The sequence below is a fragment of the Alternaria arborescens genome (genome assembly GCF_004154835.1).
Source record: "Alternaria arborescens strain FERA 675 chromosome Unknown contig_15, whole genome shotgun sequence".
NCBI classification, from domain to species: Eukaryota; Fungi; Ascomycota; class Dothideomycetes; order Pleosporales; family Pleosporaceae; genus Alternaria; species Alternaria arborescens.
In genome coordinates, this window is record NW_021167870.1 from 1 (window position 1) to 26,930 (window position 26,930).

Here is a 26,930-nt window from a genome sequence, read left to right on the forward strand (position 1 = left end):
GTGATGTGGGTTGGCTGACTAGTACTGTTTTGTCTGTGTGAGTATGTATTTATATGGTCTAGTGATATTCTTGGGTTGTTTTTGTGTGTTTGTTGGAGGTGGGGTGGGGTGGAGCGAATTTACATCGCATTTCACATCCTCTTCATCTTGACCAAAGATTAAAGCCAAAGTCTCGTCATTGAAGAGGATGTGTAGACTCTAGTGGTGAAAGCGGAAGCGAAAGGGAAGATGGGTGGTATCGACGCTGAAGAATAGCGCCCAAACCCAAATCTGTTATTATGCAGAGCCAAAAAAGAGAGTTCAAACAGTACTGACAAAGTCACAGAACAAGCTTGCAGTTTCTGGTAGTATTCTCTCTACCTAACTGATGCTATGTATGTACATGGAAACTACTATCCCAGATTTGTGGGATGTATTTCACTTCGTTTAGTACGTCATGCTCGCATATCTTCGTTATACGGGTCAGTCCAAACCCTCTACAACTCCTCCTTGTCGACACCCTCGATGGAGACCAGCTCAGACTCGAAGACTGCTTCGCGTTAGCCCATCTGTCCGTCGTGTGTCCCAGAATTCCGACTTACTCAAAACGCTGTTAGCGGGGATAGGGCCAGCACCTCGCGAGCCATAGGCCCACTCGGGCTGAATTGTGAGCTTCCTCTTCTCGCCAGGGCACATGTCAAGCAGACCCTGGTCCCAGCCCTTGATGACCTGACCGGTACCGACAGCGAAGTTCAAGGGGGAACCGCGGTTGTATGAGGCGTCGAACTCGCTGCCGTCTAGGAGTGTGCCGCGGTAGTGGACGTTGACCTTGTCGCCGACCTTGGTCTTGCGCGTGCACTTGGCTTCGGTAAGGACCTCGGTCTTGAGGTGCTGTAGAACATGTCAGTAAGTTGCGCATGCTGTACAGCTTCCTTGGGTTACTACTTGCCTCATTGTTGACGATGTCAGCGACGGCGGCCGTAGCCAGAGCAGCGAGGAGGACGGTAACCTTCATCTTGACTTGTGGGTAGGAGTATAGTTTGATTCTGAGTGTTTACAGGTGTCTACAGAGCAAGGCGACGTTGCAATGGCGGTAAGACGAAGCCGAGGGTCCTTGTGGGGATGAATGCCAAGCGGCGATGTGGCCCCAAGTTATGCAGGGACCTCGCGGACGTCATTGGACGCCGCGGAGGATAGTTTTCCAATCGCAGCTTTACCATGACCTACCAACCATTGTCATCTTCACCATGTCTATTTCACCTAGCTGGTTAGAGCCTTTCGTGTCCAACATGTTTCCATCTGTCATAACTTGCAAGTTAGCAGATCAGACGACGAGTTGCAGGCTATTACCACGACTCACGACGACACATTGGGGAGCGTGGTGGGTCTTCGAGGCAGTATTAGCGACATCTCGCAGTATCCAACGTACGCAAAGCCAATTGTATCATTCATGTTGAGCTTCCAGTAATAAGAAAAAGATGTTCTGAGTACCTATACAACTGACTCGTCCTCCGTAGCTGCCTCATACAAGAGTAAGCCATGATGCCGGCAGCACTTCACTCACTTTACAACCAACTGCCAAAGCCACCGAAGAGCCTTTTTCCTATTAAAGACAAATGGATATAAAGATAACCAACAAAGTTATCAGGAGTGGTCCCAGGGCAGTCTAACGCCGTCCCGTCTCCAAATGATACATGAATCGAAGAGTTTATAATCGTACACCCATCCCGTCGTATGTGGCCCCTCCTCTTTCGCCGTTTTGCTCCCATAAGCAAAAACCAATCAATAGTAAACGCCCTTCTTCAAACCGATCATGCCCTGCTCCCTCCCCTCCGTCTTCACCGTCTTTAACCCGAAGTCACCAATTTCTAAACCAGCAGCCTGGACGTCTGCATTTGTAAGCGTCCCAGCCTGACCTGCGGTCTTCCCACCCTTGCCATCATTACTCGTCTGCCTGGAGCACTGGAAGCTTCCAATTTCCGGCATATTAATGGCAATACCAGGAAAGGTTACCTCCTTGAGCGACTCTCCTGTGCACACAGCCGTCTTAAAGAGCGAGCATACAGTACCTTGATCTGGACCGATTGATGCGATACCTCCGGGGCTACCTTGAATGTGGCATTCCGTATTGGGTTGCGTCCAGCTGCAGTCGCCAGCGAAATTGGGTTTTGTGCAAGTATAGTAGGCGCCAGGGAGACCACGACGGGAAAGGTGACGTGTTATGGGCGAGGCTGAGGTGGTGGTTGTGGTCGTGATGGTGAGCAAGAGGGCTATGAGTGCGATGGCTGTGTACATTGCTGGCTTTGTTTTTGGAATGTATGGGACGATGATTAAGAATTACTGGGTGGGTTTCTACGCCGTGCGTATAACGTAGTGTGCGTATGGGTATAGTTCGTTCTTTGAAAAATCACTGGGGTAGATGTTTCAGATGCCCTTATGACAGTCGCTAGGTGTCTTTATGACGAGATCTTGGATTCTTGTGAGCCATCGGGTATGGTGAGGTCCTTGCGCATGTCGTACACAAAGGACTGGGTGGTTACGAGAGCTCGTACCTTGGAGTAAACTGGCAGGGCGACGGTGCATCAAGCACAAAGACAGGACTTAGTCTCTTTGTCGCGAACGATAAACATCTACAAGGAGATGTGGAAACTGGTCGGCGTGGCTCCATGGCGAGTGACTACGCCACGAATACTCTTCAATGGGCCATGCGGAGACAAACAACTCGTATCGGATATAAAAAAGTGAAAAAGTGCCAAAATATCCAGATACTAGGGATGTGAGAAGGTAATATGTGCCACGGTTGCTGCCGGGTGCAGCCCGCAACGATGGCGCGACATGGGCAGGCTGTTGCTGTGAAACGTCACTCCGGCGGGGCTAATGATGAGATGCGGCACTCTGGGACCAAAAGGGTCGCAGTCCTCGCAAACCCATGTCCCAAATCATCTTACAGCCGTGAGCTTGCCGGGTCGGGGAACTGCGTTCGCCTGGTCAGCGTCATCAATGTGTTGCCGCCAAGCTGTCGCCGATGCCGCCATCACCCACTTGAGTTGACAGGTATGACCAGGGGCGGTCGATTATGATCGTCAGGTACAAAGCCGTGAGGCTGCTGCGGAATGCTACTATTGGTGGATAGCGAATTGATATATCGCCTGGTCGTATCTACTAAGATTGCTGCTCTTTGCTCTGGTTCTCAAAGTTGGTCGTCTAGAAGGCAAGGTTGAGCGTGTATGTTGGAAGCATGATGACGCGCCCGCACCTGCCATCCTCTACGCGTCGACGCGCCTACCAGACCCACATTCCTGGCTCCGAACACTAAAAGCAAAAAGTCTAATACGACTTCCATTCCTCGCGTTGCGAATGGCTTCATTAAAAGCGAATACACGTAGTCATCAGGAATGGACTCGGTCGTAATTTGCTTGCTTGTTCTACAATCACTCTAGGCACGGCAGCGGAAGGTCATCCTCGTTTAGCTCTAACAAGCCATCACATCTCATTTCCTTTAATCAAACCCGACACGATCTCCAAATGCTAACACTTACTTGATAAGCATTTCGTTCGAGAACGCGGCACTTCTTATGCATAAAGATACGCGTTCCACGATGAGTTGCGTCTTCCGAAACCGCGAAACCCCATGCGTTTTGTAGCTAGGGTCTTATCTGTGGGGTTCACCCGCACGTCAAACGAGTTTCGTAGTTGGCTTGCGCGGAAGAGCAGGGCCCGGCTGTAGTTCTTCCTATTGCGCCTGTTGGACGTCAGGTGGGTCCATGGTTCCGTGTGCGAGTGTGTACTGCAACCTAGAGGTATACAACCTCTTCTGCAGATGCCCGTGTTGAGGTAAAAAACTGGTGAGTGCCTCCCAGGTGTAAATCATAATTTATTGTAGGTGAGAAAGCTCTCTCTGTATGCTGCAGGAGCTTTCAATATTCTCACTGGTCGTGTCCATCTGTATTGGTACAGCATTTTCCCGGCTATCACGATACCCGCTTTCCGTACCCGCATGTAGGTCAGTATACGCGACGCGGCTGTTCATTGACGTCTAGCCCTCTTGCGCGACCAATTCTCACTACCTTCTTGAGATGACGGACCAGGGTCCGATTGAACAGACTCGGGGAATCCTCGACCGCCAGCTGTGAACTGGAAAGCTGGTACTGGAGGTACCCTCTGCCTCAACCTTGCGTTCTCGCCTGTGATGTCCTTGATTTGCTCAAGCAATTCTTCGTTCGTCTGCTTCGTCCTCTCCATTTCCTGCACCTTGTCCTTGGGGTTCTCTTGCACACGGAGAAAGGCGTTTGCGTCAGCTAATCGCTCGATCTTCTGATGTAGGACAAGGACTTGGTCTGCATGCGAGGCCTGCATCTTAGAGACTTTAGTCTCGTTCTCAGACTTGAGCGTAGCGATCTCGTTGGTCAGACGGTCGACTTTGTGTTGGAGGTGTGGCGATAGTGACTTGATGATTCGGGGCTGGGAGGGCTCTGTGCTTGGCTTTCGGTCTTGTGCCGTTGGTGTAGACAGCTTTGTGACCTGTTTAACAAGAAGATTCTCATACGTCTGCTTTTGTTCCTTCAATTTCTGGTGGTGATCCTGCTGCATCTGAAGTATTTTTGCTCCAACCTGCCTTCTGAATGTGTCCATCTGTTTCTTGTGCTTGTCTTCAACAACCCGATCGTAGTCCAACTGGTTCTGGACATCTTGGATCCGTTTGTGCTCGGCTGCCTCAGTCGCGAAGATTACTCTGGTCAAGACGCTATGCCATCCCCTTATGTTATGTGCCAACTCGGGACCAGCTGTGGCCAACTTTTCAGGATCGACCTCTTCTACAGCTTTCGCACTGTCCTCCATGATATCGAGCAGAGAATAGAGTACTGTATGTGGCGCGGTCGAACTGGACGTAGAACTATTACCGATATACTTGTATGAGTGACCTTGAGCCGCATGATTTACTGGTTTCTCATTTGAAAACAGCGACATGATCTTGGCTTCGGCAATATCGGAGTCGTCCCGCTCTCCCAGTAGGGGTGAAAGCAGGGTCGTAACGTCAGGGTCTCCAACATGCTCGCCTAGCGAGCGCGCAACGGCTTCTGCAATGTCGTCCTCCTCATCCTTGATGGAACTGTGAGTCTCTGAGCTATCTGGTGCGTCTGACTTCTCCTTGCCCTTCCCAGGTCGTACAGAAGGCTTCTTCAGCATCCCTTGTCTGCTCTGCGATCCATTGGCATGTGGACGATTCACTGCTCTTATGGTAGCTCGCGCCGCCGCCCTGAACTTAGCGCCGTCGCTGTGGGTTCCACGAGTGCCGCGACTGATTCGATCGAAGGCCGCCTCACCCCTGGCTTCGTTGTCGACGTCTTGAATAGTTGCACCCAGTTGGTGTGGGGTGCGAGCAGAATTAGAGTGACGACTGTATGTTACAGGTGGCCGGGGTCTGAAGATCGGTATACAATGTCAGTGTACGTCTCTCACACGGTTCATAGAGGAATGCTTACGGTACACCAGACGGGCCGGCTGGCGGTTGTGGATACATCGTTCGATATGGTAGTGTCGGGTTGGTATTAGATTGCAAAACAGATCTTGTAATCGAGGTGGAAGTCGATTGTGAAAGTTGATGGGTTGAGTGCAAGTTCAGCGTGAGAAGTGGTCGTAGGAAACCGTACGTAAGTAGAAAGCGATCAAAGGCGCCGGCGAGTGAGAGAAACAACTATCCACAATAGGAATATTGGATGACAACATGACGCGATTCGCAGACGACGTGGGACTACAATAGCCTCCATGAGCAGGTGACCAGAAGTGAAAGTGAAGGTGAAAACCTGTACTACTGACGTTCAATGACACTTGCCATTGCGCCTAATCATACCATCTGCCCTCGATAGGGCCTCTCTATTGCTTATCATACATGCGCAAGTCTTGATCGTAGATGCTGCACTTCTTCTTTCGTATAGTCCCGGATCTGTCGAGGATCTTACCATCAACACTTTACAGTAGTATATATATCCTAGTTCTTCTCACTCTGAGCTGCGCGTGGGTACTGGTAGTGTCTTGGGAGGATGATGGGTCGTCGGCTCGCGCTGTTGAAAGCTTGTGTGGCGATGGGCGAGCTGTCTGTCCTGATGGTGGTACCGATGGCCATGAAGAAGCTGGGATACATATAAGCATGTTGCAGTGGGAATTTCGAAGCATAATCATGCATACCCAAAGGTTGCTGCCGATCCCATCATGTACTGGCCCAGTGTGCGCAGCATTCCGTTAGGTCCAGGGCCAAAGCGGACGATGTTGGTGAATCCTACAGTAGTCAGAAGGGAGCATTTCCCGAGAATGTATGGGATGGCGCGCACCGAAGATGAAGCCGATGATCAATCCGACAGCTGTCAAAAAGTCAGCTCATGCAATCCCGGGGCTGCCATGAAGCGTACATCCACCCATCATGCCACCCATCTTCACTATGCGCTGTTAGCTATTGCCAGGCGCATGCAGATACAAAGCCCTACGCTTGTCTAGTGTTGAAGGGCCGTGTGCCCCTTGGGGCATTGAACCGACTGGTACCGGCATCGTGAAGCTCTGCAAACGTCGAGGTGGTGAAGGAACTCAAGAGGGGAACTTTGATTGTCCCACTTGAAGCTGCAGTCTCGCCGCGGCTCAGTCAACGCCAAGGAAAGAAGACGGAAATCCGGGGAAAACACCACCATGGATGCACGAGGCAGCTAACACTGGGCATTATCAACATGGCGTTAGCGCGTCCAGCGCAGCTGTACGCAAGATAATAGAGTCAGTCTCGACTCGCATTTCTTTGTGGTTGCTACCAACTCTCCCAACCTGATGTAGCGGCGCTTGCCGATTGCGCACGTGACTCTCTCTCAGACAGCTGGCTGGCCCTTTCACTGGCCGGCTGCAGGTGCGGCGGCGTAGGAATGAAGCGAAATAGTGCACCTGGTCCAGAGCAACAACGATAGTTGTCTCGTCTCGCAGTGGTTTTTTGATCCGTGCAGCCCCCCTTCTCCACGTCGCCATTACGCCTGAGCCCAGGAGCCGTCGTCTCGCCCACCTGGCCAGTAAGCGTTGCAGCGTGCCCAAGGCCGGAACAAGACCTCCTGCTCGTCGAAACACGCTGGAGGCTCCATCCATACCGCCCACCCCAACCCATCGAGCAGCCTGCCTGGTGGCCTCGACTGACATTCACGCACTTGCTAGACCGTGCTGCTGTGCTTTGCGCCCGTCTGCAGCGCCTTGCATCGCCCTAACGTCCCACGGGCTCTCTACCGACAGCACACGACCGAGACGACGACGGCGGCAGAGCCACCAGAATCCCGCCCGCGACGCATTTCCAAGACCCGCCTCCATCGCGACGCATGAGTGCATGACCGGCCTCGCCATCTCTCCTGCTGTTGTTGTCGCTTGCTCTCGGCGTCGTCACGCTGGTGTCGCGCCGCTAAAAACGGACAAGACGGGAATCGTGCAGGAAAAGTGACCGGACACTAAACACGCCCACCTCCTTCCCAGCACACGACCTCGCCAATGACGGCAGTTGCGCCCCCCGTCAACTATCAGAACATCAATCGGCAGGCATGGAGCGCTGAGGGCGTGTCCAACGGAGGTGGCATGTTTATGCCTCGGAAGAGCGCTCAACGTTCCAACTCATCGTCAAGCCTCTCGTCACAGGCGTCTGGCACATCGACCATATCCGCCTCATCATCTGCATCACAGCCAAACGGCACCCCGCAACAAAACGGCACCGACTGGGCTGCCACCCGCAAACCGAAAGCACCCAAGGGACTATGGCCTGCGACTAAGACTGAGCCCATCGCCGGAATCACTGCTGCACGACCCCAACCCATCGCGTCGGCAGGCCCAGCGTCATCAGCCGCCTCGGCCATGAGTGCCCTGCAAGCACCTTCCGCCATGGTTCCCTCCCAGCACAATGGCCAAGTACAGGCCCAGCAACAGCCCAACGGGGCACAGCGCGCACAGGGTCAGGAGAGCACCGCTGTACTGCATCTCGTCCCCATGAATGGCACCTTTGAGCGCAAGACTATCACCGTACCTTTCTTTCCCGACGTTCTGCGCATTGGCCGGCAAACGAATAACAAGACGATCCCCACGCCACTCAACGGATACTTCGACTCCAAGGTACTGTCAAGGCAGCACGCCGAGGTGTGGGCCGACCGCCAGGGCAAGATATGGATCCGAGACGTCAAGTCGTCCAATGGCACTTTCGTCAACGGCTCCCGCTTATCACAAGAGAACCGAGATTCTGACCCCCACGAGCTGCGAGAACAGGACATGCTGGAACTCGGTATCGACATCGTCAGCGAAGACCAGAAGACTATTGTCCATCACAAGGTCGCTGCACGCGTTGAGCATGCTGGCATCTACGCGCGAACCAGTAGCGAGATGATCGACCTCAACTTTGGCGAACTCGAGGGGCCACAACTCTCCAATATCATGGGCGGCAACCCCCAACAGCAAATGGCAAACATGCGTGGTCGCACACCCAGCCAAGGTTCTATGAACGGTCAGCGCCTCCAGGGCCCGGGCGCCATGGCCAACTACCCAAACGCTCTACAGCAACCCCGACACCCTAATTTCTGGCTACAACCGATCACCATGGAGCAGGTAGTCAAGAAGCTCAACGTAAGTATGGCGTGTCTGCTCAAATTAACCCTCTGCTGATTGTAGTAGACCGAGATCAAGGCCGCAAAGCAACAGTCGCAGGACCTTCAACAAACCCACCAGTACATCAACGCTATCCTCTCTGCAGACACCAAGAAAGAACCTGTCAAGGCTTCGCCGATTAACCAGGTCAGGATATCTCCAATCAAAGACGGTAGCATAAAGGCGAGATTCTCAGACCCACCTGCGCCGCCTCCACAACAGCCTTTACCTGAAAAACCCGATGTCGCATCCTCTCTCAGAAGATCCGATACCGAGCGTCCAAAGACTGCGTCCCCAGTCCGCTCTGATGCACAGTTGTCCACACTTACAGAGGCCCTGACCAGTGCGAAAAAAGAGATTGAAACACAGGGAATGCGGCTACGAGACTTGGAAACCTTGTTGAACGAAGAGCGTCGCGCAAGAGAAGATGCTGAAGAGCGAGCGGCCCGACTCGAACGCGAAACAAACAAGGACCATGGAGATGCTGAAACCGTGGTTGGTGACGACGAGACACACGAGCCTGAAGTAGCTGACGCACAGCGCGAAGAGCTCACTGGATCTGAGAACGGGTCCGCATCTCCCACCAGTGCCGAGGACACCACCACTCGCTTGCAGCAACGTTTGGAGGTCATGATGTCCGAGATGAACGAGATGAAGCAGCAGATGGAGCGGTATAGGGAAAGAGCCGAGACTGCTGAAGCCGACCGCAAGACTCTGGCAGAGATGATCGAGAACATCAGAGAAGACAATGCAAAGACCGCTAGCAAAGAAAGCCAACGGCGAAGCAGGAGCAACAGCGCGTCAACAAGGACGACCACCAAAACTCTCGTTGAAGGTTCAGACGGCGAAGCTGAGGAGGGCGAAATCATGATCATCAAGGAGAAGGACCTTGACGAGGACGGCCCAGAAGTGTCCATTCCCACCAAAAACGAGCAGAACGGGCATGCTGTTGGGTTGAACGGCTCGAAGACCACAGGGAAATCTAATTCCTTGGTCGCCCATCGGCCAGATCGAGACTCCATGTACTATGGCGGTCCGGTCGGAGCCATGGTTACAGTCGTTGCAATAGGTGTCGCAGTCATGGCCATGCTCAACCAATATCCCAAGGCTGAGCGTTGAAGAGGTGCATAATAGTCTTCTATCACTACGTCAAGAGAAACTGGCCTTGTGAGGGCAACATCACAGGGTCGAGCCCTTGAGGAGCGTATCGTACGTCAAGGTTCGAGATATCGTTCTTACAAGGTTGTGCTCTCTCTTAAGCCGACATACTACGCTACGCCACGATACCCGCTTCCGGACTGCTTGCGACAACATCACTTGGATGTCCGGGACCCAGTGTTGTATGATAGCAATGCCGCCCACGGGAACATTGTAGTTGCGATGGTTCAAGACAGAACTGTCTATCAAAATTGTCTACGCCATCACTATAGTCCATTATGGGACACCGGGAAACCGGGAGGTACCACCGTATCGGAACACCACAACATTTTTCTTTTCCATTCCAGCGTAATTTAATGGGAGGTGCATCGGCTTGTCTTCCTATCGGCGCTCAGGACGGTGTCATCTCTGGCCTTGCAGGCGTACTTTCGTTGGGAACTTTCGGAAGCATTGCAAGACTCTCTAGTCCAAACAGTCATTCACTGCGGTCAGCGAACGATGAGCATTTTCCTTTGTAGCAAACACGACTAGCTTTTCCTTTTTCCTTTTTCCTATTGGGACTTTGGGAGTTGGATGATACGCATGAACAGGCACATAGTGTGGGAGCAAGTGAGCAAGCAGGAAGAACCTTTTCACACACTTCAATGATATATACTTGATTCCTTCTCATTATGTTTTGACTTGGAATATGAACTCGTGGCTGTGATCAATGTTTCATTGTTTCGAATGTTAGGTGCTCTCGTTCGCTACTATGTAGCTGAGGTGTGTGTGTGTGTGTGTGGGTATCTACATGTTTGACTTTCCGCCGTGCAACTCTAATCCTCCCTTGTATTCGTAACTTCACTTCAGTCCAATACTAACAGTGACAGAACTTAATGTGCGTATCCTTGTCTCCGGTACATCATCTGCTTCTGCCTCGTCCCCTGGCTCTCCTGGTCCCTCTTCTCCTCTTGCATCCCGACTTTCAACCTCAATATCATCAATGGCACTTACGTTGCCCATCTCAATCATGACCCAGCAATCCTCTTCGGACTGGAAATGTAATCCCAGTTCCAAGGCCCTCGGAATCGCTCGTCCTGTTGCTTTGAGATAGATTTCTTCCCGTCCTTTGTCTTTGCCTTGCCCCACAATCCCTCGGTTACCCACATTATTATTACTGCTACCTGTCCTGCCCATCTCTCCTACTATTTCTGCTTCTACATCTCGCGCTTCCAGTCGTCCGTTTGCTTCTGCATATCGTCCGCCTCTTCCTCTTGCTTTATTCAGGGAATTTGCGGATTGCTTCTCGCGCTTTACAACCTCATTCAGCAACTTGCGCACGCGCTTCACGGTAGGTATGTAGGGTGTCGTGGCAGTTATGTAGAGTGTTTTCGCAGAGCCCGACGAGGAGAAAGGCGAAGAGAGTGGGGCGTGGAGAAGTGGCCGAGTGACAATCTTTGTGTCTGAGAAACATTAGACTGGGTCAGAATATCCGCGCAATGATGGGTATACGTACTTTTGGGAAGTTTGGGAAGTTTTTGGCGAAGTTTGGCATTCGTGGTACGTGGTTTGGTGGGCTGTTTAGGGTGTAGAGAAGTCGGAGAGGGTTTCTTCGTGGAAGGATTCGGTTTTGAGGTCTTCTCTTGCTTCTCTGATGTGCTGATCGACGAAGTGGTCTCGCTGGATGGTGGTTGCGGTTGCCCGCATGGAGGCGTTGCGTCTGTCATGGCTACATCTTCAGGCTCTTGGAGTTTGTTCTGAGGCTTGGCTAGCCCATTTATTGATCGCTTGACTCCCGCCATGGTAATGTACCGGCGAAAAACAGATTCCGTAGTTGCGTGTGACAGCCGGAGGGCTTTGGCAGTCGCAAAAGTCGAGTCGCGTCGCGTCACAAAAACTTATCGATAAGTTGGCTGCAGGGATACCCGCAGCTCGGTAGCTCCTGCCTGCTCCTCCAAGTCCTCAGATCCCCGAGGACCGTTAGGAACAACACCCAATCAATAGTAATGGCCAGCTCTATTCGCCAACGACTCCAACACATCCACCTTCCCGGCCCCGTTCCCTACGCGATAGCAGCCCGCCTTCAGGAACTCCTCGTATCGCGCTTCCTCGCCTCGAAACCGCCATCCAATGTTCCCCCACCAGCACCACACATCATAACTGCCGAGTTCACCCCTGTCTACACTTGCGGTCGACGAGAGATCGGTACTGTTTCACCAGAGCAACAAGCCTACCTCCGCAAACCCAATGACACAAACATTCGCGCAGACTTTGTCGAAGCCCTCCGCGGCGGCCAAACCACCTTTCATGGCCCTGGTCAACTAGTTGCCTACCCTATCATCGATCTACGCACCCATAAGCTTACACCTAGGCACTATGTCTGTTTATTGGAGAAAAGCTTGATAGCCACCTGCGCGAAATACGGAATTAAAGCCATGACTACAGAAAACACGGGTGTTTGGACGACTCCAGATGACAAGATTGCGGCGATTGGAGTTCATATGAGACGCAACATCACGAGTCATGGAGTTGGGCTGAATGTCAATACAGATTTGTGGTGGTTTGATAGGATCGTTGCATGTGGGTTGGAAGGGAAGAAGACGACAAGTTTTGCCAAGGAGGGGGTGGTGGGAAAGAGTGTTCAAGAGGTTGGTAGAAGCTACGTGGAAGAGGTGGGAGAGAGATTGCTAGGCGTAGAGGGCGTGGAGAGAGTTGAGAAAGAAATGGTTGATGAGTTGTTGGAGATTTCAAGAGGCGGATGAAGGTTTTCGACGCTACACTGACTTGAAGATATGACAGCAGATGCACGACAATCAGCATGTTGACTTCAGACTGCTATCCGACTGACGTATGTTGAAGGAGATGAGAACCTAGCAAGGTAAACAAACTCTCATAGATATTCTCAGACAGGACGTCCGAGTTGTAGTTGTGCCGGTCGGATGTGCCGTACCGACACCCGTTACTCCAGGACATGGGCCTGAGCTGCATCGCCATCACGGCAAATACGATCACCGGTACCTGGCTCTTCATGAGAAAAGAGGTAATGCCATGGTCAGAACGACCAACGTCGACGTCAGTAGCACGTAAAGTAGAGAGGAGGAATGTATAGAATGAAAACAGATCGAGGGCTTCAACTGGGATCTAAATTTACGTCAAATGGCAGAAGGGTATAGAGCGAACAAGGACAAACAGGCGGATTGTCGTACACAAAAAAGGGAAACGGTATAAAACTACAAGCTCGATCCAGCCCATCGTGACTCATAAACGCCTTCGCTCCGAAGCTTAAACAGAAAAGGAAGACTTAGCGCTGCCAAACATTCAGACAGCATGAGAGTGCATCTCCGACTGTCTGAACCGCCACCACTTCTTCTCGATATCTCCTTCTCTCAAACCTCCCTCGCTTCCCCGATCAACACTTCTCGCACCTGTACTTCCACTTCCCCTTGCAATGACCACTGATGTGTTTCCCAAGGTACTCTCTACGTCCGCGTTCCCTCCACTTGCCATCCCGGCAACGCCACCACGATTCCGCCACTGACTAGCCTGTAACTCATACACATTCTCTTTCTCGCCTGCCAGTTCCTCCAGCCTCGCTCGTTTCGATTCCGGAACGAGGAAGCTTGTCAGCATACCCAGGAACATGAACAATGCAAAGATTTGCATCACACCATGAATCCAAGGCGTAGGATTATCGTGCGTAGCTCCTCTCTTGATCATGGGCGCAAAGAAGATTTGGGCAAACACTGCGCCTAGCTTGCCCATGCCAGCACTGAACCCGTGGCCTGTGCATCGTACTCTTGTTGGGAAGATTTCCGCTGGCGTGATGAACGTTGTGGCATTCGGACCAAAGTTGAAGAAGAACTGTGCTAGTACGTAAAGCACTAGTAAGTGGGTTTTAGTGAGTCCCTGCCAGGCGAAGCCAAGGACGCAGAAGATGATGGTCAGGATTCCGAAGCCAGCTATTTGAATAGGCTTCCGGCCCACAGAATCGACCGTAAAAACAGTGAGCCAGTAGCCAGGCAGGGCACCGGCGCAGATAAGAACGATTTGGCCCGTGGCTGTGTTGCGCAGATAAAGGTATAGGTTGTCGCGTTGGTCAAAGCCCATGGTGGACATTAGAGAAGCGGAGGAGAATCCGAGGCCATAGAATGCTAGATCTAGGAAGCTATCTGGATGTCAGCTACTTCTGCAACTGTACCGCCGGGTTTCATGAACATACAACCAGGACATGGATGTGCCGAACAACCGAATAGCTTGCTTCTTTTGCGAGTAGAAGCGCAGCACTTCCATCAATGTAGGTCGTGGCGTCTTGTATCTGGCCATCTCACTGCGCGTCTTCGCTTGCGTGACCGGATTGACCACATTTCCTTGCTTTCCGTAGCGGTATTTTCGCGCATCGACCGAGGCCTTCTCGACATCGTACAGCACGTCGAACGTGTATCGTGGCGTTTCCGGTACTGTGAGCCGGTAGTAAAGTGCGAACCATCCGGGGATGCCACCAAAAGCAATGATAATCCGCCACATTTTGTCGACGCGCATGGCACACTGCCCCACACATTCTCCAACATTGGCTACTCCAATCAAATCGTCTTTGAATATTATGACTACAATGAGGGTTACCAAGGCTGCTGCAAGTTGGCCAAGGCCTTGCATGGCGAAGACGGCTGCGATAATACCGCCTCGGTATTTGGTGCTGGCGAACTCTGCCGTGATGACCGCACTGAGGGGATCTGGAGTAGTGGTCAGTAAAGTAAAGGCTGAATTCTGCGTTGCAATAGCATATTTTGAGGCATAGTTTTCTTCCTCGTTGCTTTGATCGAGCCTCAAAACATTCGAAACCACGAAAAATTCAGTTTGTACTCACAGTCACCGCCGACACCAATCCCCATTACAACTCTGTAGAATATGAGCACACCCACGATTGAAACAGTGGCTGATTCTCCACAGAGCGATTGCGCAAGTGTTGTGCAGATGATGATCATCAACTCCACTCCATACATCTTCTTTCTTCCTAACAGATCGCCCATGTATCCGAAGATGCATTGGCCGAAAATAGCACCAGCGGATGTCGCGACTTTGATCGCTGTATCGGCATCATGAGGCATGACTCCCTTGTGTTCGTCATCCTGCCAGTATACAATTCCTAGCAAGATGACGGCAAGGTTGATGGCAAATAGCTGGAGATGTTGTTAGTTAACTTTCAGCATCACCTGTAATTTCGACCACTAAACTCACACTGTAGGCATCGGTAAAGAACCCAATCCCAGTCACAACCGCTAGACGTATATGGTACCATCCAAACGGTGCTTTGTCTACCTCAGCGAGGGCCATACGCCGGCGCTCGTTAGGGTCCGCAATATGGGTCTAGTAGCCTAGTTAGTTATGAAGTAAGAAGATAAGGCTAGGATCATCATATACATAGACTCCAGGCACATCTCGGTAAGCTGCGTTTCCCACCCGTCCAAACGAAAACATGAGTGGCAACGGAGGTTGATGCTCTGGAGGGAAGTGAGCGCCGCGGTTCGACGACGTCCATGAGAGGATGAAATGACGGAAGGCTATGTCAGCCCGATAGCTGCAGTAGGTACAAAACGCAAATAAGGCTGATCGGTGGGGCAGCTGTCAGACGAGACATATACTGTATTGCGTTACGATATAAGGCCTGCAGCAACGTGCTGCTGCATGGCCGATATTCTTTTGGGAACACCAGACCCATGCCGAGAATCCTAGATGTTGAACCGTGAGGGACTTGATATCATGCCGCTTGGAATCAATTGGTAGAAGGCCCGAAATAATTCTGGACAAGCCTGTTGCGATCAAGTTCGGCAGCACATGCCACGGGGGAGGCGTTGAGAGTTGCACCACAGCGCGCGTTCACGTTTTCTCGGTGTCGCTTATGATTGGTTAGTCGAACCCAAACCCCAAAATACACCCATGTCGCTTTCGATACTGATGGCACGCCCTGTGTTCCTGTTGGCCAGTATCTTCGTAGGAAGACTTGAAAAGAGCTCAATGGAACGATGCCACGCCCATCAGGGTCTGGGTGCCATGGACCGTTCTCTTGGGATACGTCCATGCCATCGTCTAGTCTGGGGTAGATGGTGAGAGAGATGCACCATGTAGACTGCTGATCAATGTTCAACCAAGCACATATCCGCGTGGGGGGTAGTAAGTCTGGACTGACTGACGCAAACCGGGATCTGCGTTGTTTCCAATCATACTGGACTGTGGCTGGCCATGTGGGCATAAAGCATTGGTGGCGCTTCTAAGTCCTCAGCCTTCTCATCCAGAGTGTGTGGGAGAGGATGGAATGTGCGGCAACGAATCTGTGGTCGGCGTCCTGGATGGGCTTGCATCGACAAATCGTTGTGGGTTCACTGGTAGGGGTGAGAGAATGAACGAGTCGTGGATCTGGCAACGTGCGCTAGGTAGCAAGTCATAACGAGAATTAGCAATACCCAAGACTGTAAAGCTAACTTTGCAAGAACTGCGGGTCTGCCCAGGAGAAGTTTCACTTTGGCAGCTTCGACTTCCCGATTCGATCCCGTTATCAAGCTCAGCACTAGGACTTCGCTCCTAAAGACCTCTAACATCCTCTCCTTCGAAGCATCAAAACTATCGGTCGCACATGTTCGGCATCAGCATAGGTCTCAAGCAGCATGAGCGCTGTGATGGATAGGAAGACAACAAGCACTCGATACCGAAACTCAAAGAAGTCCTTCGTCAAGGCTCAGGCGGGTATACATTTGCTGTGTGCGAGATCTCTGGGAATGGTCTATCTCGTCCAGGTAGCTGATGATTTTCGTAACCTTCGATTACGGTGCTTGGTGACGGCGTTTTATGGCATCTGGCGACGATGTGGCTTGTAGGAACAAACCCAAGGCTTCGCGCACCGTTAAGAAGAAATCGCGGCTTGTAGAAGAGTAGTATTGAAACAACTGTAGAGCATAACGCTGTAGCTAGCTGCGAAAATGGTCGCGATCTGGAAGGCAGTCATGACATCCGTAAAGAGATGGCTAACAGGGACGTATTATCGACGATCCATTCAGTAAAGGTCTGCCCTTTCAGTAAGAAAACATGTATACACTTTCTGTGAAAGATAAAAGAAGGCCGAGAAGGGTGAAGTTCCAATAGTGACGTGTAGCTCTGGCGATGTTCAAATTCAAGTTCATGTTCGTGTTCTGGTGTTGCGCGCACCACTTGATCAAGTGGAGCTATCGGCACCAGTCCGTAAACGGCTAGCCCCACACACGTTCGAAATTGTGTCTCGCTAAGCACATGTCGATTTCGCTCTCGCACGACGAACCCGCGACAACTCCCACCCTCGATACTAACAACAGCGTCACCAGGTATGATGCTCCACTGCACTTCATAGACAATCGATTACTGACAGTTCTTGCACAGTCCCCAGCCAAAATGAGTACGCCAGACTCCCATCCACAACCGCAACCACGAGCTTCGAGACTGACTACGATATAGCGAAGGGTACCTCCAGTTTCGGAAAGCGCCACAACAAGACGCACACGCTCTGCAGGCGTTGCGGTACGTGATATCTTCCTGGATGCTGGCATTGGAGATGCGAAGGCATGAACAGAGGGACAAGGGCTGATTTCAACGTTTAGGTCAACGATCCCTTCACATCCAGAAGCACACCTGCGCCTCATGCGGCTACCCTGCTGCTAAGACCCGCAAGTGTACGTTTGTCTGAGACGCGCGCACCGAGAACGAAGATTAACATTGGACAGTCAACTGGGGCGAGAAGGCCAAGCGAAGGAAGACCACCGGTACCGGCCGCATGCGATACCTCAAGACCGTCAACCGCAAGTTCAGCAACGGATTCCAAACTGGCGCTCCCAAGGGCTCCAAGGGCCCCACCGTCAAGTCCTCGTAAACGTATCAAGCATAAGGTTGACGACGAGGAGGAGTAGAGGCGCGATGAAGGCCATTCGGACGGGTGCATGATCGGAAAGCGGGTTCTTATAGGCAAATGGTATTGCTCGGCATGGGGCGTTCTGTCATCCCTCTCCCGGTTGCTGTCCATCCCACATGACGAATGAGGATGGCATCACCGTTTGAGCGCATAGCTCTGGAGGCATAACTACGGAAAATTCATCATGTTCTGTCACGAAATGAAAGCATGAATCAAGCCACAGAACGTGCCAATTGATGCGGATGAGTGGAGACGTACTGATCAGCTGTAGAAAATCGAGGCTTACCGACGATCGTTCCACCGATACACCTAGCGAAAGACGAAACCATTTACGCTTTGTATCCTCGAACACTAGCATGTACACGGATGCGTGGCTAATACCTGCGATTTACCACCCGAGTGCAAGACAATCATACCAGCTACAGCCCTAGGCGTAACTCGATCGTTTCAACATTCCACCAACTCCTCACCTTGTTCATGTTGTTTTTTTGCTCGACTCGATAATCTTTCCAACCAAAGGGCGTTTTGTTAACATGCCAAGCTAACTACCTATACAAATCGTATGCATCATCAGGATCTCATACACCGTGCCTCCAATTGCCGAGGACAACAAATCCGCTACACCATCAATCGCTTCATGACTACCCCTTCAGAACCATCTTCTCTCCTCAATCTTAGTCCACCATCTCCCTGTCTCGCCTTCCTCTCTCGGTCCCACGAATTCTAACACCTGGTTGCCTTTCCCAATCCTGATGTCCAGATCGAATATGTCGCTCGCGGTTCTTCTCTCGTCCTTTACGCCCAAGCAAAAGCTAGCCCTCACGCGCACACCACCCTTCCTTTCCTTGGCTACCTCACTCAAGAAAGGTCCGATGTCTCTCGCAACACGATACGCGAGCGCCGAAGGAGTGAATTTGGTCTTGAGTTCAACAGCCCAGCGGTTAAAGTTCTGAGTCCGTGGCACCACGCGTGGGTTATCAAAGTTAGGAAATTGTCCTGGGTCGACTGGCTGGTCGTGCGTTGGCGACGCCGGAGGTGTCACGATTGTGAGTGCCGTCGAAGCAGGGGAACGCGTGTCGAGCCAAGATTGGATGATTTCTGTGTCTCGGTAGGAGTCTTCGTACCAGGTCATCAACCAGAAGGAGATTACGAGTTGTTTAAGACTGTCGAAGGAGCGAAGGCCTGTCAGTAAAGGATTGGTGATGGGTGTTGTGTATGACAGGATTGGGCAACCGTTGTAGCCGCATATCTTGAGCTCCTCGACTGTGGATGCATGGTGCAGGGCAATGGTTTGGAGGAGTGGTGCTTGAGGCGGCCAGCCGTAGTTCGGTTCGAAGTCAAAGTCCAAGGGCATAGGGAAGCCACGGCGGTAAGCGGCTAGGATGCCAGCAAGGTCCTCATCTTCAAGGTTGTAGACGAAATCGGAACCGGATTGACCAGGGTCGATGGCAGCGAGTTGCTGCCCTCCCGCACCCCATGTGTTTCCTGCAGGGAAAGAAACGCCAATCATAACAATTTTCTTGATCGGACACCAATGTAATGCGCGTAGTAACTCTCGCTTTTCGTCACGTGGTATACCACCTTCAAGCTTGATCTGCTCTACTTTCCGCATGTGAGGTGCAAATTCGTCAATGAACTTTCGCCGGCGTGTACGTTCTTGCATTTCTTCCATGGTACTACACTTAGCTGTAAGTGGCTCACCAGGTCCTGAGTATTGCGTGTCAATGCGTAAGTCTGTCAATGTGTTTGCCAAATGTGCAACCAAAGTCCGGCATCGGTTCTGAGTGTCAACGGACGGCTTAACGTGGTTGTATATTCTGTCCATTGGCCAGCCCAGGCACTGTATCTTGGGGTGCGCTTCGAGAAATTCCAAAAACGGGCCTTCCAGCAGAAAGACGTTTTGAGGGAGTATTGTAAGCTCCAATACAGCATTGCGAATCTGAAAGGCACGTAGGTGCGGAAAGCGCAGCTTGCTGAGTGCAGATAGGAACACTTCAGCATCAGTACTTGAAGCAGAAGGCTCGGCATTCCTCCGTCGCCAATGTATCCAGTCTAGATTTAGACTGGTGAGGGTGGAAGCGGAGTTTGCAATTAGCCACTCCATTGGGGGTCTGAGGTCAAGCACGAACTGTCCAGGTGATATAGGTTCGGAATGTACCGGATTTGCATCAACGTAGTCTCTAATGTCCGAGAGTTCCTCCCACATGATCGCATCGTATGCCCTGGCCTTGTCTCTCAACTCTTGTGTTGAAGAGCGTGGCCATCGTTCCGGTAAACCCTCATGAGAGATCTGGATAGTGGTACCAACGAAACCTCCTGCTCCATTGTGCATCTGATAATATTGCCCGCCACGCGAAAGCGAAAACTCCATGAACTGTAGCTGCTGAGTTTCCGTTCGATCCGACATGTCCTTTCCAAGTCTACGCAGACGAATACTTTCAAGTCCAATAGGGCTGTTTTGCAAAAGCCGGAACAGTTCGGTCTTGTCGAAGCAACAGCTCTCTAACCACAGTTTGCGCACGGGCACACGTTGTGGGCGACCATGATCGAGGAAGCCAGTGACGAGTGCGTTTGTGAGCCTCCAATGCCCGTATACAATCCGTAGTGTGTGCACGTTGATCAAATTGGGTATCGCGAGCTTGACGAGAGTATGGAGTCGTTCATCTTGCGAGAGGTTGTCCGCGTCGAATCGCATTCGTGGTAGTTCATTGAAGATGTTCGGCGCCGGCAGGTGGCATCGATGGGAGAGTGTCTGAACTTTGGATGCGATTGCAGGGTTACTGAAACGTTAGAATGGTTTGTGTAGCAGACTTGGTGTACCTACGTCGCAAGTATGTGCAGTTTTTGGACAATAGGTGTATCGTCGTGCTCATCAGGTTCTCCACGGCCTCGCTCCCCCCATAACAAATCCGTCTCCTCGTTGAGGTGCAATTTCCATTGGTCGGCTAGGCAGACGTTTTGCCACAGTATATCCGTCGCATGCTCATTGAGGGTCTGCGAGACTAGGGCGACGTGTTTGAGCGTAGGAGTGTCGAGGTAGGCGACGATGAGTTGAAGCAGCTCGCTAGGCAGAGACTGTAGCTTGGAGAGGGATCAGCATCTCTCGTCAGACGAAGGCATCGAATCAAACACGCCGCATAGTCGCATAAGATGGGCATGGTGCGTCTGTAGAGCGAACCAGTCTTGTGTCGGAGTACATACAGAGAGTGGGCGACTTTCGGCCCTTGGATCTGGCGGCAACGGCGAGGTCATGACGTCTAATACAGCGCATGTAGGAGTCAGACGTAATCACAGATGCGCATCCCATACAGAGGGTGAAGGTCTCAATCGCGCATGTTGAAGAGTAATGAACATTGGATGTGTGGATTCGTGAAGCCTGGGCAGTGATGTGCATCGACGCCATCGGTGGGGTCCCGCCCCCCACAGCCACCCCTGTCCACCTAGACATGTGAATGCCACACCACCAACAACGCAGCGCGCATCGTGTTTACTCGTCATCAAACGACGATACATTGATTACAGGAGCTTTAAGTCGGGTTGTAGACACGCCGCTGACTTCGAGCGGCTTCAAGATTCCTTCCCTGCTTTCGTCGCCGCATCCTGTTGATCTTTCGGACCCCTAATCATCCTGTACATGCCAATACTAGGCGACACATCTTTAAATCCATAAAGCGGGTATAGTTTTTGCGCTGGACCGTCGGCTACAAGGCTTACATATGCCAGAGGCGCGTGCTCGTCCACGTAGTCCAGAAGCCTCTGCACGATGCGCTTTCCCAGTCCTATACGCTGATGATCTGGGTGCACCGCGATGTCCACCATAATCAGGAAGAGGGATCCATCGCCGACTAATCGGCCCATCGCAACAACATCCTGTGCAGACGCAGGAGTTGTGTCGTCAAGCATGTCTTTTCGTTCGTATGCGACGATGCAGCAGAAAGAGTTCGCGAGCGACTTGGGCACAGCTTCCATTGGTGGGGGTGTCATACCAGCGAGCTTGCGGATATCGTGGTACCTTTGCGGCGTCGGTAGGCCTTCGAGGACGACATATTGTGATTCGGCCATTGTGGATAGAGATGCAATGCTTGGACTAACAATGTATCAGATCCGTAGGTGTTGGTATTAAATATGTAGCATCTCGGAGTGAAAGCGGAATAGAACGTGGCACGCCCTACGTCGGTCTTCACGTCGCGACTCAACACAAATAGGCTATTCAATGTTTCTAAGTTCCGGGATACTCTCGACACGTCTACAATTCATTGGCCTCATCCGCACACATGGTTCGTCGTGGTCGCATTATGAGTGCAACATTGCACACAGTCATAGCGTAAAGAAGCAACCGCCTGCTGGTTTGTTCGTGCACTGGTGCAATGCTCTGATCCGTGCTGTCATCACGAATTTTCCAAGTACCCAAACGCAACCCATGCTGGAGGATCGACTAGAGATAGACAAGATCGTCAACACGACGTTGAAAAATTAGGTAGTCAAGCTCTAGTTATAAGGAGAATATAGCATCAAGTCTGAATGTAGTACACGTGCAGACAAAAGTGAACAACAATTCTCGTTTGGTTCGTGCTGGTTGTGCAAATGCGCTGGTGTTACTCCTCAAAACGTCCGAGACTATGACTTTGCGTATCGCGCACAATCGCCGAGGTCTGATGATGGAGCAATCCACGGAGAACGCGGCCCGCATGCTTCATCTATTGAGTAATCTCTTGACGTCGTGTCCAGGGAAGGGCGATATCAAGGTAGAACCAAGATTCGGCAGGATGTGTCGCACTGCAGCTGTAAAGATTACCCTACATGAGAACGAATCTGGACGACCCAAGGGCGTCCTCGAAGCTGCAAGCTTATGCGACTTCGAGATACTGTAATGCGTGTGATCGTGTAGACTGCAATAAGCTCAGTCGCATGATGTAGTTTTTTTTTCTAACTTTGGACGCGGAACTTGCGGGTGACGAGAACCAGGTTATTGGGTAGATGACCCACAGGATTGAGAGCGAGCTTGCAGCTGCTCATCAACCAGTTTCTTTCGAGTCAGCATCCTTTGACGATATTTGTCACCCGTGCGCTGTACTTCTCAGCGGATTGGCAACCTGCCAGTGGATCTGAAGCAGAAGTGAACAAGTGGGCATCATGTAGCCTGCGCTTTGCCACGCAGCCACTCCGCTGGACTCTTTGTTGTAGTCGAGTATCTCCGTTCTCGCATTTGTAGAACCATGCGGCTGACATCGTTGACTGTCATGAGCTTGTCGGCTAGAAGCACCTCAACATCGTCTTGAGAATAGTTGACCGAGTGCGGGACTGAGGCCAATGCAGACGAAACGCATCGAGTTTGCATGTCGGACAAGCGCGTACGTATCCGGATGCGGTGATATCTGCGAGGTCCTGATGCGCCAGTAACTTGGCGCAGAGATCAATCCACCTTTTTTGCTAAATGAAAGCATACTGAGGCTGGGCTTCACGAGTAAGTTGGCATGATTGTCATGGACTATGTGACAGATCGATATCTGGGAAGACACCGGCATAAAGAGTTTCGGAGACAGCTGTAGGAAATTTGTACCTGGCTAGTAAGTGGACGTAGGCCGGGAACCGCAAGTCGCGAGGCGGGTAGGCTACTTGCGCAATCCTTAGTGGAAACATATCGACTACTCCAAATAGCACACCGGGTCTATTGTTTCAAGGCGTAACATCACAAACATCTTGACTCAACACTGTTTCTGGAGACCGCGGAACGGAAACAGGCATCCTGCATGTCTCTCGACCGGCGTTTCTGCCCTAGGCTTCACCGTATGAAGAGGCTGACTTCGGCATGAAGGAGGTTACAGTCGCCGATGGAGGCTGGTGGCTTGTCGTGGGTGAGACGATAGGCTCAGGGTCCAATGCAGGGTAAGATGACGTTGTGCGCAGATAACGAAGACATTTCAAACGAAAGCTGAGAGAAGACAAGAGATTGTGTGGAAGGACGAGCGTCGGACTTGCGACGTCGGCTCTCCTCACTTAGATAACCTGATGTTTGTGGCAAGGGAGCAGGGGCTTTAGGCTGAGAAGGCAGATGGGGCGGCGATCCGCGCGACTGCCGGACGATCATTGGATTTCTGGGCTGTCTCAAAATAGATTAGCCCCATGTGCGGCACGACAAACGACACCATCAGCACCGATCACTACTCTGACACGCGACGGCCACCCGTCACAACGCTGATGTTTCCAAGAGGGCCGCGCCTCTCGGATGCATTGGCAAAGTTGTCAATTCAGCTTAATCGGTCAACATCAGCTGTGTCTCTCGTGATCAGGGAATGCTCCCAGGTTCTTCGTGCAGATTTTGTAAAGTGTCACATATGCACGCAATCTGTATCTGCTTACTTCGTTCTGGTAGGATACCCAACAACATCCGCTTTGCGAGCTTGAATGTCAGGTCTTCTGCTACTATCTCCGGAATGTTTGACGAGTCAGGTCTCTGCCAGCAACCAAGTAAACGTCCTTGGGCTACCCAAGTGTGCACTGCATCGTCGATGATTACTCGTTAGGACTATGGACTGCAGCGATCGTCCTAGTAATTTCCTCAAGGCCTCCCTTATCAGCTTGGTCTACAGCAAGCTAAACGAAAACGGTTGCGGAGGAATTCCAACCTATTCCTGGCTTGGCATTGATGTTGCAGACTCAGCACAGCCAGAAAACTCCTGGTCCTTGCAGGCCACTGAGGTCGTCAAACAAGCGAGGGCACTATTTACGATCATAGCCGTCAAGCTCGTTAGAGGCCATGATCCACTCTCACGGCTCTGACACACAGCGTCCCGCGGCTGCGCACGGAATATCGGTACTCGAAACTCCTTTCCCTGTTAGAGAATATTGACACGAGCTGGCTTACATGCCTAGGTAGTGACCGTCCGATGATGAGGCCTACAGGTTCTATATGTAGTGCTTCATGCACCCGCATTTCTCATTTGAACGCTGGACATCTTTTGTAACCCGATATTCTGGTTGTCGTCACGCTGGTAGTGATTTTTTTTGTTATTACACAGCTCGCCAGTATGGGTCTTCCTTCAATATTATTAGCGGTAGCTGTGCTGGGTGCATATGTACTATACAAGTGCTGGGATTCTTCTCGTCGGCAGAGAATACCCACAGGTCTCAAGCCTCTACCAGGACCCAAAGGTATAGCACTCTCTCCATCTATAGATCATGTAGACAAGTCCTACAGCTGGACCCTGAAGACCATACAAGTAACTTGGCTGACGGATATATGCTAGGCTACCCTATCCTTGGCTCGGTGCCTGAGGTTCCTGAGAAGAATGGGTTCATCAAGTTCGCAGATTGGGGCAAGCAATATGGGCCTATCTATCAATGCAACTTGGCTGGTCACAACCATGTCTGGATATCTAGTGACCAAATTGCCAAAGACCTGCTATCGAAGAAAGCAGCGATCTACTCGGACCGACCACACATTCCGTCTTTGATAGACGACAATCGTTCAAGCGCCCAATATCTCCCCCTCCTCAGCCGAAATGGTAAGGACCATTGACAAAGATTGTATTACCGCTGTTGCTAACGTTTAGTAGAGGGTCATACTCGTCAAAGGAAATTTGCAAACATCATCATGCGCGAATCAGAGAAGGCCGCGTTCCATCGATACCCTGAAATTGAATCAACACGTATGTTGACCGAATTACTGGATGCGCCGGACCAATACAATCATATTCTGGAGTCTTTCATCTCACGCGTCACTTGCCGGCTTGCCTGGGGTCACAGCGAAGGCAGTGATGAGCTGAAGCAACGCGCGCGTGAGCTTCTCATCGGTGTCTCACCCACTGGTTCTCTGAGCAACAAGCTTCCGTTCCTTATGTCTCTCCCTGACTGGCTCTCCCCACCCAAGGCTTGGGAGAGGCGACGTGCGACCACTGAGCGTACGTGGTTCCAGACAATGCAAGAACAAGTCGTCGACGATATGCGATCAGGACAAGCCGCTCCATCTTGGATGAAGACGTTCTTGGATGGCCGCAGCAAATGGGGCTTCAAGTCCGACACAGAAGGCGCATATGCTGTAGGTATGCACGGTATCGCTGGAGCTCTCACTATCGCTGCTCCTATGCAGACCTTCTGTCTAGCCATGACACATTATCCACAGTTCTTGCCTATGTTACACGAAGAGCTTGACCGTGTCTGTGGAGACCGGATGCCACGTTCAGAAGACCGACCAAATCTTCCTTTCCTACGAGCCATCATTCGAGAGTGCATTAGATGGCGCCCCCCAGTCCCCACTGGTATTCCTCATTACCTGATCCAGGATGACGAGTACAATGGTTATCATATTCCCAAGGGTAGCACGATACATCCTTTGGAGTGGTAAGTCAGGTCAATCTTTTGGATGCATTAGAAAGCTAACTGACTTTCGCAGGGCCATCTCCCGTGATCCCGATCTGTACCCCGACCCGGAAGCCTTCAACCCTCTACGATGGATCAAACCAGAGTACCCCACCTATCAAGAGCCTCTTTCCCAATATCCGACTATAATCAACTCAACACAGTTCGGTTATGGCCGAAGGACATGCACTGGACAGGCTGTGGCTGATGAAGATCTGCTTATTGGCATCGGTGCAATTGCCTGGCTGTTTGATATCAAGAAATCACCAGCAGAATCCACTATCCCGCCCGTCATGAAGTCAACGAGGACAGAATACAAGATTGGCATGAACGAGAAAGCTTCAATCTCCAACGAAGAGCTCAACGCAGGTCTAGACACAACAGACCCAACAATGGAAGAGAAAATCCTTGCGAAGTTCTCATATCCTGGATCCGACTCAGGAAACGACGTACAAGAGAAGTCGAAGGCCGCCGAGCCAGCGTATAAGCCGCTGGAATGGGGCGACATCACCAAAAAGCCCGAAGATCCGACACTCGACTACTCCATCTTGCTCATCGCGAAACCGATACCCTTCAAGTTCGATTTGAAGCCTCGCGACACTGTGCGAATGAACACAGTCCGTGGTCTCTTCAACCAGGGCGTCGAGAACGGCGACTATCCCAAGACCCGGAATTACTGGGGTCCAAACCAGGGACGGGACTTACCTGTGGGCTGGGTTAAAGTATAGGACACGTTGTTTGTGACTTGTGAGCCTGCAGATGCAGGCTTGTTTACCCCAGCACGCAGGCTGCGGATGGGGACCCGGCGCTGACCCTGCAGCGCTGATCATTGATATATAAAGGAAACAATAGTAATTCATTTAGAGCGAGATTTGTGGGTACT

At 51.5% G+C, this 26,930-nt stretch overlaps 11 protein-coding genes across 11 annotated transcripts; 4 read left to right on the forward strand and 7 right to left on the reverse strand.

Moving 5' to 3' along the window:
• Positions 1–476: 476 nt before the first annotated feature.
• On the reverse strand, positions 477–994 carry AA0111_g6788 (hypothetical protein; the record flags this gene model as incomplete). Its single annotated transcript, XM_028653048.1, has 3 exons — positions 477–529; positions 582–870; positions 929–994. The coding sequence occupies 3 exons, from the start codon at positions 992–994 to the stop codon at positions 477–479; spliced, it is 408 nt and encodes a 135-aa protein (XP_028505521.1).
• A 767-nt stretch (positions 995–1,761) lies between these two features.
• AA0111_g6789 (hypothetical protein) lies at positions 1,762–2,274 on the reverse strand (the record flags this gene model as incomplete). Its single annotated transcript, XM_028653049.1, has 1 exon — positions 1,762–2,274. One exon carries the CDS (start codon positions 2,272–2,274, stop codon positions 1,762–1,764), a length of 513 nt encoding a protein of 170 aa, XP_028505520.1.
• Positions 2,275–4,005: 1,731 nt separating this feature from the next.
• AA0111_g6790 (hypothetical protein) lies at positions 4,006–5,500 on the reverse strand (the record flags this gene model as incomplete). Its single annotated transcript, XM_028653051.1, has 2 exons — positions 4,006–5,401; positions 5,463–5,500. 2 exons carry the CDS (start codon positions 5,498–5,500, stop codon positions 4,006–4,008), a joined length of 1,434 nt encoding a protein of 477 aa, XP_028505547.1.
• A 468-nt stretch (positions 5,501–5,968) lies between these two features.
• On the reverse strand, positions 5,969–6,522 carry AA0111_g6791 (hypothetical protein; the record flags this gene model as incomplete). The annotated part of the gene is made up of 5 exons (XM_028653052.1): positions 5,969–6,110; positions 6,166–6,256; positions 6,309–6,338; positions 6,387–6,413; positions 6,462–6,522. The coding sequence occupies 5 exons, from the start codon at positions 6,520–6,522 to the stop codon at positions 5,969–5,971; spliced, it is 351 nt and encodes a 116-aa protein (XP_028505548.1).
• Positions 6,523–7,485: 963 nt separating this feature from the next.
• On the forward strand, positions 7,486–9,741 carry AA0111_g6792 (hypothetical protein; the record flags this gene model as incomplete). Its single annotated transcript, XM_028653053.1, has 2 exons — positions 7,486–8,601; positions 8,650–9,741. 2 exons carry the CDS (start codon positions 7,486–7,488, stop codon positions 9,739–9,741), a joined length of 2,208 nt encoding a protein of 735 aa, XP_028505607.1.
• Positions 9,742–10,620: 879 nt separating this feature from the next.
• On the reverse strand, positions 10,621–11,561 carry AA0111_g6793 (hypothetical protein; the record flags this gene model as incomplete). Its single annotated transcript, XM_028653054.1, has 2 exons — positions 10,621–11,222; positions 11,276–11,561. 2 exons carry the CDS (start codon positions 11,559–11,561, stop codon positions 10,621–10,623), a joined length of 888 nt encoding a protein of 295 aa, XP_028505549.1.
• A 204-nt stretch (positions 11,562–11,765) lies between these two features.
• AA0111_g6794 (hypothetical protein) lies at positions 11,766–12,521 on the forward strand (the record flags this gene model as incomplete). Its single annotated transcript, XM_028653055.1, has 1 exon — positions 11,766–12,521. One exon carries the CDS (start codon positions 11,766–11,768, stop codon positions 12,519–12,521), a length of 756 nt encoding a protein of 251 aa, XP_028505543.1.
• A 556-nt stretch (positions 12,522–13,077) lies between these two features.
• AA0111_g6795 (Repressible high-affinity phosphate permease) lies at positions 13,078–15,234 on the reverse strand (the record flags this gene model as incomplete). The annotated part of the gene is made up of 5 exons (XM_028653056.1): positions 13,078–13,924; positions 13,979–14,489; positions 14,624–14,936; positions 14,995–15,123; positions 15,178–15,234. The coding sequence occupies 5 exons, from the start codon at positions 15,232–15,234 to the stop codon at positions 13,078–13,080; spliced, it is 1,857 nt and encodes a 618-aa protein (XP_028505544.1).
• Positions 15,235–17,175: 1,941 nt separating this feature from the next.
• AA0111_g6796 (hypothetical protein) lies at positions 17,176–17,650 on the forward strand (the record flags this gene model as incomplete). The annotated part of the gene is made up of 4 exons (XM_028653057.1): positions 17,176–17,179; positions 17,239–17,301; positions 17,382–17,453; positions 17,505–17,650. The coding sequence occupies 4 exons, from the start codon at positions 17,176–17,178 to the stop codon at positions 17,648–17,650; spliced, it is 285 nt and encodes a 94-aa protein (XP_028505545.1).
• Positions 17,651–18,338: 688 nt separating this feature from the next.
• Positions 18,339–21,751, reverse strand: AA0111_g6797 (hypothetical protein; the record flags this gene model as incomplete). The annotated part of the gene is made up of 3 exons (XM_028653058.1): positions 18,339–20,469; positions 20,514–20,770; positions 21,404–21,751. The coding sequence occupies 3 exons, from the start codon at positions 21,749–21,751 to the stop codon at positions 18,339–18,341; spliced, it is 2,736 nt and encodes a 911-aa protein (XP_028505546.1).
• A 2,966-nt stretch (positions 21,752–24,717) lies between these two features.
• On the forward strand, positions 24,718–26,775 carry AA0111_g6798 (hypothetical protein; the record flags this gene model as incomplete). Its single annotated transcript, XM_028653059.1, has 4 exons — positions 24,718–24,841; positions 24,937–25,194; positions 25,246–26,029; positions 26,082–26,775. 4 exons carry the CDS (start codon positions 24,718–24,720, stop codon positions 26,773–26,775), a joined length of 1,860 nt encoding a protein of 619 aa, XP_028505358.1.
• Between the last annotated feature and the right edge of the window lie 155 nt (positions 26,776–26,930).